This window comes from Carassius carassius, chromosome 8 (genome assembly GCF_963082965.1).
Source record: "Carassius carassius chromosome 8, fCarCar2.1, whole genome shotgun sequence".
NCBI lineage: Eukaryota > Metazoa > Chordata > Actinopteri > Cypriniformes > Cyprinidae > Carassius > Carassius carassius.
Window position 1 is genome coordinate 30593692 of NC_081762.1, and position 12890 is coordinate 30606581.

At 34.6% G+C, this 12890-nt stretch overlaps 1 protein-coding gene and 1 long non-coding RNA gene across 2 annotated transcripts in view; one reads left to right on the forward strand and one right to left on the reverse strand.

Annotated features, from left to right (window-relative positions):
* Positions 1-12890, forward strand: part of LOC132145718 (uncharacterized) — a 383521-nt gene that overhangs the window by 66442 nt on the left and 304189 nt on the right. The window lies entirely within an intron of this gene.
* Positions 1840-12890, reverse strand: part of LOC132145715 (cytosolic 5'-nucleotidase 3-like) — a 62932-nt gene continuing 51881 nt past the window's right edge. Inside the window, exons 8-9 of the mRNA XM_059556939.1 lie at positions 2108-2308; positions 1840-2028 (exon numbers count right to left, since the gene is read on the reverse strand). Of these exons, the coding sequence (XP_059412922.1) occupies positions 1921-2028; positions 2108-2308 (309 nt within the window). The 3' untranslated portion in view covers positions 1840-1920. The remainder of the gene's footprint in view (positions 2029-2107; positions 2309-12890) is intronic.

Genomic DNA, 12890 nt, shown 5'->3' on the forward strand with positions numbered 1-12890 from the left:
CGCGAGTGTAGTGTACCTGTACCTGCACAAGCGGAGACAGTGAAGGGATGTTCAGCTCAACTCCCTGCATGTTGGATGAGAAACCAAACAGACTAAACTGTGACAAAACTGAAATGTGTGTTTTTTTTTTTTTTGTAAAGTATAACTTGCATACACGTTTGAAAAGCCAGAAGTAAACGTCAGTTCTGTATAGGATAATTATTTTTATTTTACCTTAAAATTACATCGACTTAATTTGATTTAAAAATCACCTGCTGTAGCACACTGAAATTATTTATTTTTCATTGGCTCAAGTAAAACAATAGAGATGTGAATCATTACCGTAATTTATTTATTTTTCTTTTTATTGGATGAATGAAACACTTTGCATCTTTGTTTTATTTGCACCAACATTATTTGACTTTAACATTTTGGAATCATTTATTTATATAGCACACTTTTTTTTAGTCTCACTGGTAAAGACCTTTTTAAAATTTAAAACCAAATTTAAAAACTAAAACAAATACTGAATGCTGATTGAGAAACCTCTTATTTAATGTGTGTTGATTGTGTTGTTTGGATTGTAGAACTATGCAGTTATTGTCTTTAATTTCACATGGTAAGAGTTAATGTTTTCATTTAAGGCCAGTCCTATGTAGTTTCAACCCAATTCAAAAACAAAAGCTAAGTGCTGATGTCTGTACCATCTCACAGTAAACCCGAACAGTGAAATTAATCAAATGAAATTAGCTAATTGCACTCAAATAATAATGAAAGTTCATTGGACTTAATTTAAATAAGTTCTGTAAACTAAAAACTTGTTGTTGTAGTAAGGTGAACTTAAAATGATTGCATTTTCTAGTTCCCAGCATGCTTTGCATCAGAAAACAAGGAAAATAAATGTAGAAATTAAGTGTTATTTTGTGTGTTTTTAAACAAGATTAACATAGAGGGACATAAGTTAGTACTTAAATGTTGTATTATGTTAGAATTTACAAAGGTTTCTGTTATGTTGGTTTTATAGTGTTACCGTTGTGGTGAAGAGTAGAGCCTGTGGTTAGGTTGAGGATGGACAACAAAAGTCTAAATTTGAGTGTATTTCCCACATTATTTGAGTTGAAAAATAGAGAAAATTTTGAGTTAATTACTCTCTAATTAGAAATTGAGAAATATCAATATTTATAAGATAACTGAGAAAATTTAAGGCAACTGTAAAGGTATTTTTTAATTTTATGTAAACTTAAACCATTTAAAAACATCACTTAAATGTTTTTTTGTAATCTGTTACAAAATATTTTTTGAGTTCTGTGAACTTATTAGGGTTTACAGTGTACGTTTGTATTAAATGTAGGCTATGATGGTTACGGTTATTGTTTTCAATAGCCAAAAGCCAGTTAGGCCTATTAAATACCAAATAAACATCTCGTTTATGCATACTTTCCTTCTTTCTTGTTTGTTGCTTAAAAATAAAAATCGGAAATCGGTATCGGAATCGTCCAGTTTGCTTGTAAAAAAAAAAAAAACGGTATCGGCCATGAAAAATCATGATCGTGCATCCCTAATTACAGTATTCCTGAAGCAACTGATTTAGCTCACTTCATGCTCTTTCTCTGAAACCTGTAACATGCATTTACTGGACCTAACTCTATATTAACTCTATAGCAAACTCTATACAAATCAGTTGGCTGTGAACAATGAGTTTAACATCTGGTCTAAGAAAACTTTTTTAATTCATAATTTTTGACAAATATAATTTATAATTTGTACTTAAAACTGCATAGACAAAAAAAACAGAAGCAGCTCGGCTATAATGTTCCTCTGCAAGACACACAAAGTTCTGTTTATTAACTACTAGAGTGACAAAATTATGACATAATGTCATTAAATGTTTTTAGGGTAGAGGCAAACGCGTTCCTTATCTTGGAGACCCTAGGTCTAAGTTCAGTGTCCTGTAATGTATCGTAAGATGGCATTAGGAACATCCATGGTTTCATCTTTCTCCAAAACGATATCATAGGAGTTTAAGTATGACTCTCTCCTCTCATCCACCTAGGGTAAAAACAAACATTCATTAGTGCTTCTTTCCCTTTTTTTTCCATGTGCTGTCCTGCTTTTACTGTGGGTTTACCTTATCATTGAGGTATCCAATCTTCAGGATGTTTTCTAAGTCCATGACTCCATCAGCCATGTTGAGATCCCCAAGAGAGTCTCCGAGCAGGAGGACATTACAGCGGCTCTGCAGTTCCTTGAAGTGTTCAGTATTGAGCATAGCTCCTTCCCGTTTGTTGTAGATATGAATAAGCTCTCCTTTAAATGCCCGCAAAACACCCTGTTACAAGCACAAAATAAAGCTCAAGTATACCGAAAGAACGGTGTACTTGCATATGTATTACATTTATCCAAAGAGACTTACAAATGAGGACAACTGAATCAAATTCAATCAAAACCAACAAAAGAGCAATATGCAAGTGCTATGACTAGTATCAGTTAGCCTAAAGTAATACACATTTAAATATAACATAATATATAAAAAATAAAGATAAAACAGACAGAATAGAAAAAGAATAGAACACATAACTCTGAAGTAATGAATTTAGGTAAAGGGGTTTTGTAGGCAAACACCAATGCCTTTAATTTTATGCGAATAGCTATTGGTAGTCAGTGCAGTGCAGCCAGTACTTAAAGGGTTACTCCACCCCAAAATTAAAATTGTGTCATTAATCGCTTACCCCCCATGTCGTTCCAAACCCATGAGAGTTCAGTTCATCTTTGGAACACAATTTAAGATATTTTGGATGAAAACCTGGAGGCTTGAGACTGCCAAGTAAATAACAGTGTCAAGGTCCATAAAAGGTATGAAAAGCTGTCTTCAGAATACTCCAATGCCACAAGGATGCAGACGCAGCACGGTGATATGAAGTGACACAGAGGAGACCGTTGAAAAAGGAATTATTGAATAAAGTTGTTATTTTTGTTGTTTTTTTTGCTTACAAAAAGTGTTCCTGTCGCTTCATATAACCCAGATTGCACGTTTGATGGCAGATTGAGTATTCTGACCACAACTTTTCATACCTTTTATTGACACCTTGACACTGTTATTTACTTGGCAGTCTATGGGACAGTCACAGGCCTCCCATTATCACAGTTGCCATTATTTTACTAGTCCGACGAAAACCTTGGGCCAAAGCAGGCCAGCTGGGGCTAGAGGAGTTGTTATGAACAAAGGCGGAGAGCGTCAGCACCGCGGATTATTTCATAAAGCTAACAGCTATATAACACCAATATTAAAAACTTTTTAAAATAAGTGGAGCTCAAAACTCATTTTCATATGAAATAACGTGATCCAATCCTATGTGGTTTATAATCACCATAAAAGACATAAATATTTATAAGCGATGAAAAAGACTATGCACACTAGGTATTAACATTACTATAGTAAACATGCTAAATGTGACCGTTCGAATAAATCAGACGTCAGGGCAGGTTTTGGTAAAGCGCATCGGAGCTTCAGGCCCGATGGTGGAAAAGCGGCTAATGTTGCTGCATGGTCAGATCCTCCATCTACAGCCCACGTCCATCACAGTCCAGAGAAATAACAACATCATTATTAATATCATTGCTATTATTAACACTATCAGTATCACTAGCATTATTATTATTATTGTTATAAACAATAGCCTATCTATATTCTATTAGGTCCACGTGACGTGGATTATTTCCTTTTCTTTAAATGCTTTTTAATGTTTCCTTAGGTGTACTTATATTGTTAGTATGATTTTTACATTTAAAATTTAGAAATAAAAAGCATTTTTTATATCCTGATATTAGCCCTCTGGCTTGAATGCTCTGTTTGAAGGGGGCGTGTCTGCTGTGAGACTTAGAGTAAACGACAACTGTTGTGATTGGCTGACATCTTTGCATTTGAAATGCGTATTACATGTGGAACCCCTCTCAAATATAAATATATATATTTACTATTACAGCTGTGTAATTATTTTTTCGATCTTTTCCCATCACATGAAAGGCTGTAGTGATGAGCCGAGTAGACAAGAGTCTGCTTATCGCGTGAATGCAGTCATCTCGTCATTATTGCAACACGTTTTCTCACAAAATGCTTTCACCACAACTAACAGCAAACACATGAATACAGTAAGAGCTTTGTTGTGCAGCATAACAGCGTCATTCATTGTAACGGCAGTTTGGGCAAGAGTGCAGATATACTCGCGATGTGTGAGAGCTCCGTTCTTTGATCGCTCTAGATCGATCTAACAGATTTGTTTCATGCTACTAAGAGAAACAACGTGAAGTTGATCGTTTAGTCACTGGCTTGATTCACTGATGCATAAACAGTATTAAACGATTTAAAAAGAAAGTCTGTGTGAACTTGAATGATTAACTACACATCAGAAATCACTGATCACAGATCAGGCATTAATGAACAGGGTTACTCACTGTTTGTGCCGGTGGTGTCGATCCATATCATAAAAAGTCTGTTTGTAACGCCTGTGCTGACATTGCGACTGAATTATATGTAAATATTTGGACGGGCAAAGCAGAGAAAGGGGAGGTAACATTTCTCTTTACAACGTCACAAAGAGGAGATTCAAGATCAGCCCGTTTGAGCTTCCATTTTCTCAAAGGCAGAGAAAGATAGCAAAATCTCGATTTACATGAAATTTTCATGTCATAGGACCTTTAAATGAGTTTTATTTAACATTTGTATTTTAGAAATTATACCCTTCTACTGCATTTAAAAGCTTTTTTAATGTTAATTGTTGGACACCTTTCCTCTTAAATTCTTCTATTAGATTACCGTATTTTTTCGGACTATAAGTCGCACCTGAGTATAAGTCGCATCAGTCCAAAAATACGTAATGATGAGGGAAAAAACGTATATAAGTCGCACTGGTCTATACAGTAGGTGGCCAGCCTATCTGGGGCTTACCGCGGCGTTACACGTGGTAATTCAGTCGCGTGTTAAAATCATTCGCGATGTAAAATGAGATAAAAGGAGGAAGTAAAACAACAATAACATTATGATATAACATTGTAACATTTAAAAAAATATTTTTTTTTTTTTACAATTTGTTAATTTTTAAAATGTAGGATAGTCTTAGGCTACAGTCTACAAAATAAAAATTAAAAGAAGACCTTAACACAAAGGATCATATGCATGCTATTTTTATTAAACAGTAAATAAATATAAGGCCTATATAAATAAATATATATATATATATATGCTAAATGTTTTAATTTCATTTTCATTTCGGTTCATTCTTGGTTTAAAAAAATCTTCAGGTTCCATATGCAGAGCGAATGGGAACGGTCCAGCATTTAGCAATAATTAGTATTAACTCTGTTATTATTCTTGATTTTTCAAACTACCAGCATTTTTGAATTATGCCTTATGTGTGACCAAAAATTTGGTTTATTTGTTTCAGCTGTTTGAGCGTGCTGGTGCCTCGCGCACATATTCACTGGAAACAGCAGTCGTTCACCAGACATTTGGCGTGAGCACTTTGACATGGTTAATTATGATTTTTATTTTTTCATCGATACTGAAACGCACACAGCCTATTTACCGCATGAATAATAGTTAAGCTTCAAATGGGCAACATCACAAATATGGAAACGTTTGATTTCTCCCGACTGAGAAAGCCAAACCTTACCTTATGCTTAGCTTTAAATATTTATCCATTAGAATTATATATTGTTTTGTTCTGATAAATTTGTTAAATTTAAAGGATTTGTTGTAAAATATTTTCTTATAGCCTATTTTTATCCTCTCACAAACTCTGATTTATTTTTTAACGTGTTTAAAAAAAACATGCAGCAAATGAAAATAGGTGATTGATCCGTTAAAATGAAACCTATACACGACTCATTTGTTTCCTCTGACAAACTTAATTAAATTTTTAGCATGTTTAAAAATAAAAAATAAAGAAAACATTCAGCAAATGAAAATAGGCGATTAATCCGTTAAAATGTGTTAAAAATGTGTTACTCTTGGTTAACAGTAATTATAATTATTTTACTTCAGAACAGAGCCTGGGACTAATCTAGGTTATCCATGTTTTTTTTTTTTCATTGCATCTGAAAATGACTTTGTTCATTACATTCACTTCACGCGATCTCAACCCGAGGCTCGTCACGAATTCAAATGCGGCCCGCACCACATGCTGGATAAAAAATACATTTTTTTTTATCATTTTCTAAAATTTTATTGTTTACATCAATTAAAAAAAATGATGCTACTAATGAAATATAAGCTATATCCTAATGTTTTTATTTGATTTTTTCTTCATATATTATTTTCAGACATGAGCACTGGCATAAGCATTTAACGAACGCATACAAGCGCGCACTTTGGCAGAATTCAATTCAAATAGTCATCAACAGCCATTAGGTAAATTGCCTTTAGGGTAAAATTGCGCGTCAGAATGGACACATTTGTTTTTTAAGGGAGAAAAAAAAAGAAATTCAAAAAATGCCAGCGAATGAACATGTACAAACTGTGAATAGTCGCAGTATCAGTATTGAAGGAGAAGTGCTGGATTTTCGTTTGTTTGTTTTTTGCCCCGCAACTCACTTGAAGAAGTTCAGATAAATGGAAACACCATACACTATGTAACAATCCTTATCGTCATTGGAGAGTGTGTACCGAGGCTCATGAGCAGACAACCGCGCGGACAGGTGCGCGTGGTCAGTAGGCTTCAAAAGCAAAATTGCACATTTGCAGGCAGAGTGAAGAAGCTCATTGCTATTCGAACCTGTGCAATCCGTCAGTAAAAGAATATAAAGACAGTCAGATGTGCAATAATTATGGGCAATTGCAGAGCGGACCATCAGCCTGTGCATTCAGAAGTATAAATTGATGAAGTCTGCGTCCGCGCTGGCCGTGTACGCGTCCAGATTGCTCATGCAGAAAGTATAACACAGGCATTACAATCGCAACTTCTTTGTGTTATTCCTTTCAAGCTGAATCTCACAAAATTGGACAGCTCCCGACAGCATCAGGTGTTTTATTTATGGGGAGTAGAATTGTTTATTTCAATGAATGTGATAGATTATATATCATAATAGTTAGGCTATAATATTATAAATCAGGTTGGTTTGTATTGCTGACGTAATATGTAAATTATATGCGTAGACTTGCACTTAGACCATAGTGCGGGCCGCTGGAAAAAAAGGTTGAGAACCACTGATATAAAGGTTGCTGTCCCATTTTATACAGGAATTGTTCATTTAAAAAAATCGAATTATATTGTTAGTTCTAATTATATTGTTAACAAGTTCATTTAGAACTGTTTTTTTACTTATAAACTCCTTGAGAATTTAAAGCTAGTTTAATAGTATTTAAATTCAAGTTTAAAAAAAGGTTTTAATTGCTTAAATTATTTTTATTAATTAATAATATGTTATGTTTATTCTTGTAAAAAAATACATGTTTAATCTTTAGGAATACAAGGGAAAAATTAAGGGACAATCCGAATATTTGTTTTACTTTACCTATTTATGTAAGCTACAATTATTCAAATAATAATAATAATAATAAAATAATGTAATTAAAAAATACCATTGGCCTGAGTAATTTTGACCATTATAGAATTGTGACTTTAAAGATTAGTCATTTAGGTGGTAAAAATACTGTGAAATTAATAATGGCATGGATTTTAGAGCATAACAACCGAAGGTTTATGAAACGTTAGCCAATAAAGCATTTTTTTAAACAACGGAACTTAAAGTTGTGAACTAAAATATTATTTCAACCATACAGCATGTGAATAAATAAACTGCATAATTTTCATAACATTTCATTATTGATAAAATGCATAACGTTTCTGGTGTTTGGATTTGTACTTCAATATAATGAGCTCCAAGTTTAAGAATAGCCCTAGACTAGTTTCTCTCTCTCTCTCTCTCTCTCTCTCTCTGTTTAACAGCATTAGCTCAATGATATACGTCTTCCTTCCGTTAGAATTTTCCTGCCTTGCTAAATGTTGGGCTCATGCAGGGCCGGCGCATGCCTATAGGCGAACTAGGCAGCCGCCTAGGGCGGCAGCTCAGCCAGGGCGGCAAGAGAGAAGGCGAGAGAGAGAGAAGGCGAGAGAGAGAAAGAGAGAGAGAGAAAGAGAGAGAGAGAGAGAGGGAATTATTAATTTATTTGTTTGTTTCACATTAGGTATAAATAAAATAAAAGCTATAAAAAAAAAAACTTTACATTTCGAATAAAAATTCCCGCACTGCAGTGCCCTATTAGTAGGTCTATATGCATGCAAAATACTTTAATGTATATTCAAAAATGTCAAACCGAATAAATTTATCTGGTCATGAGTAATCGCCTCCATGGAAGAGCGCTTTTCTCTGCTTAGACACCATGGGCGCGTATTTGGATTTTTATATGACATCGCATCTCTCAAAGAAAAGGAGAATAGAATAGCCTAGTTCTTCAGGATTGCTTGAGACTGGAAAAGGCCCTGACTCATGGAGACTCGCGAGATGTTGATGGGCATGAATTGTTTGAAGAGCTGACTGCTTTGGGCAGACGCCTGCTTGCTGGATCTAAACCACTGGATGCGCTTAAATTCATCTGTGAAAAAGGGATGGAAAACAATTTTCCAGAGGTTTTTGTAGCATTGAGAGTGCTTCTCACTCTCCCTGTCACTGTGAGCTATGGAGAACGCAGTTTCTCAAAGCTTAAACTGATAAAAATTGCCGCTGCGAAAGCCCGACGCGCAACGCTTTTGAAATGTAGGTGTGTATCAGTCAAGAAAACAATCGAAAACTCCAGTTTTGTGAGCTAAAAAAATGTGTGCATGTGTTTAGTTTTATTCTGTACACTATCTATTAGCCTATAAAACAGAATTTATACTTAGCTGTTGCATTGTGTAGGCTACCCTTTTCACCTTTTTGCAGAATGAAAAAATTAAAAACTCTGAAAACATGCTTGCACGTTTTTATTTTAGTGTAATTTCATAGATTAAAAAAAAATTGTTTACATGCATCTTAAGGATCCCTAATTGTGAATGTGAGGGGGGCGGCACGATCGTGCTCTGCCTAGAGCGGCATTTGAGCTTGCGCTGGCCCTGGGCTCATGATCAATAAGTTGTATTGGCCTCAATCTGATTCAGTAAAGTCAAACCGCTGACAGTGAAGCCTCGAGACCCGTGCGCTGTGAGGCGGGAACAGAGGATTCCGCTTGGTCTTAAAGCCTCCCGCAAACATCCACGATCACAAATAACAATAATTTTCGTAAAATAATGATTAATTATTAATTGATGATTTGTTATTATCATTATGGTCTTGTGAAAATAATAATATGGGCTGCGAGAAAATTATGAATACAAAGAGTAGCTAGTGCTGCTGAGTGCAAGCATGTTTCAGCCCAGTAACACACCGTTCCCCAGAGCCAAAACACAGACCGAATTCTGTTCAGCTGGAAGGGGGTTGGGTTTTGGGTAGTTATTCATGGATTGTGGGGGTCGAGATAAAGGTGTGAATTGCTCTTTCATATGGACAGTGTCTTATGAGGCTTTCACTTGCTGAACCGGTTTATATACGACTGTTGTTTTGATTATATTCACAGGCTCTCTCCGACGAGAGAAATGCAACATTCACACATTACACTATTCCTTTTCATTTAAAAACATTTCAAGCTTTCAGTAGATATATTTTTAATGTACCTATGTGAGACACCACGATATTATGTTAATTAAAAAATTATACATTCATTATCATGAAAAATTTAAGTGATGAGACGGCGCCTCCCTGTCATTAATGCACATTAATAATTTTTGCACAAACACTTGAATATGAGCTTCTTATCACGAGTAAAATTCATGCCAACAGCCAACATATTTAGCTTGATCAGAAGGTTGACTGCAAGAGTACAGCGGGATGTTAAGAGTTTGTCTGTTTCTTTTACTGATTATTTTCCAGTTAAAGCATGATATAAACAGATTCACACTCAATCGCTTTTGCAATAATGCGTTCAAACAAATGTAATCTTACAGTGCTACATTATCAGCATGCTATCTGATTTTGAAATCTTGAAGTTAATCGAGCTGTTTAGATAAAAAAACGGACAAAAATATACTGTTATTTTCATCACAAACAAAATTTTCACAGCAGAAAGCAGCAATTAAAGATGTAATGCTTACAATGTTATTAGTTTGGCATGTGATAGGCTATAGGGAAAAAAGTTTTCACAAAATAGCTTAAGCCACTTTAAAACTCTCCTGTTATTTTTTTATTATTATTATTTTATATGCTATGTTATGTTTCTGGTATCAGTGCGTGCGGAGGGGAAGTTGTTGCTGCTCACAGACTCTGCTGCGAGTGAGAGAGATTGTTTCACCTAACGAAATGAAGACGATCGCGGCTGCACAAGCACAGCACATCCGCCAAAAATCAACCTGCAGCAATGCTCGTTCATCGACTCGCCAAGCTTTACTTTTGTAGGTCGCATGGCAGTAAATAATTCGATAATATGACCATGCAGTCAATACAGATATTTAATAAAAACATTAAAACAAGCAGGGTTGTAAAATAAAACAATAAAAAACGCATGCCAGGTCTACACTGGACACAAGTGGAATGATCCAACAAAAGACAACAGAACACAGTGATGGATACACTGGACTCGATCCCCATCAGTGAACTAATGCTCGTTCTGTTTATGATGAAATGTTCTGACACTGCATTCAGATGATTTGACACTATAGTGTGATGTCATCAAGTTTAGACACACTTTTTCGCTGTGGGGCACAGATGACAACTCTCGCGTCCAGAGTAGACACAGAAAGTGTCTGCTCTATTTACAAATTAGTTCTATAAGAAAAAAAAAAAAAAAATCTAAACCAGCGGCATGACGAGATGGAAATATAAACTAGAAAATATATTAACAGGTCCTCCGTCCATGACACTGACTCACTGCAGTTGCAGTTTTAATCTGAACAGCTCTTAAAGCTGAGTGGATGGTTAGATGCATGATGGGCTAGTATAAAAAAAAATAGCATCTTTCCAGCATTAAGGTAATAACAGTACTGTTTTTTTATCATCTTGTTGCAGTTATAAATTTGACTGCTAAATGGATGATAAAGAACTATATTAAAACTTGTTTTGTAAAATTTCTTCGTCATTTGAATATTGATTTAAAAATCGGTTTAAATCATAAATTTCTAAAATAAACAGGGATTTTTTTAGGCTATATGATATTACCCTACTTTAAAAACAAGTAAAGAAGGTTCCCTTTAAAATTACTTTAGTTGTCAATTACTAAAGCTTTTTTTTTTACATCGTGTGAATGTTTTTGATTATAATGAGATTATAATGAGTTTAATCGTGAGGACGTTTTATTAATTCTTTAGAGTTTCAAAGATTTACTCGTGCCGGTTTAATTTTATTCGTTTCTTGTTTTAGGCAAATTAGGCCTAAATAATGGGAACGAAATTATACAGAGCTTCACATTTAAACATGCAACAATTTCTTAATCAGTTTACAGACAAATGTTTTTTCCCCAATAAGTTAAAGGACAGGTAACGAATAACAAAAATGCATGTTGTTTTATTAACCCTCTGGAGTCGATTAACGCGGATACGCGTTATGAGTAATTTTCTCCTGATAACCCCGAAAAGAACTTAAATTACAATTTCAGTTTTAATCGTACAGATAAGAGCAATACATCAATCGAATCTGTAAAGGGTCTACTTTTTTTTGGATACAGACATAATAACAAACTTTGTGAACTTATAAAATAAAGATAACAAACAAGGTGTGCTGTCTGCAGCCTTTGTCTGCGCTGATCTTCATTTACAAACACGTCATTAAAATGAACTGTAACTCTGTGAATACTCAACAAAAATACATGAGAGAGATATCTATAGAAAGCTTGACATGTCTACTTTTAACCCTTGTGGATTGTTCAAATTCACTACCCTTTGGAGTTGTTCGGGATGAAAACATCCACTCAATTAAACTGCTGTAAAAATTTATCAGATTCATATTTTTTTTTTTTTTTTTTTGCATAAATCTGTCAATCAACCTCAGTCCTGATCAAAACTACCAAATGTTTTTAAAAAATCCAAGATTTTAACTCTTTAATTGCCAAGTTCATAAATGATGTCACTGATTTGAGGAAAAAAACACACACAAAATGACTTATTTTCAATATAAAAGTAATTGTGGCTGGATTTTTTTTTTTTAACTTTTTATAACAGTCTTGGGCATGTCAAAGTTTAGTAGCAACATTGGCTTTGATGCATTTTTAGTTTTTGTGCAACATTAGATTTAATTTTTTTCTCCCTAATTAGTTGTTGGTGGTTGTTTTTGCCCCATTGACTTCCATTATAACGACATTTTTTGATTGCAAAGCCATGACACCATGTAATCATGCATTCTTGATTGTTTGTGGTTTTCCCTTTTGGGAAGAGGTAAAATTTGTTAATTTTACAGTTGATCACTAGGTGGGACCATTAACCCTTTAGATAGGTCTGTGCAAAAAAAGGCTTAGTTTCTGGCTTGTATATGGAGTTATATGGAGTATAACAGCAAATAATAGTGTTTGTGTGTGTGTGAGATTGTTGATTGTTGGTGGTTTTCCCTGTTGGGAAGAGGTAACATTTGTTATTTTTACAGTTGATCACTAGGTGGGACCATTAACCATTTAGATAGGCCTGTGCAAAAAAAGCTTAGTTTCTGACTTGTATATGAAGCTATATGGAGTATAACAGCATAGTATATTGAGTGTGTAAGTGTGTGTGTGTGTGAGAAAGAGAGAGAGAGTGTGTGTGAGAGAGACCTTTGCGCACTTACCTTAATGTATTTCAGAAAATCACAATGTACACCTCAGCTCTTAGAACTACATGGAGTAAACAAAAGTGTATTTATGCACCTGCTGCCTTTTAATGGTG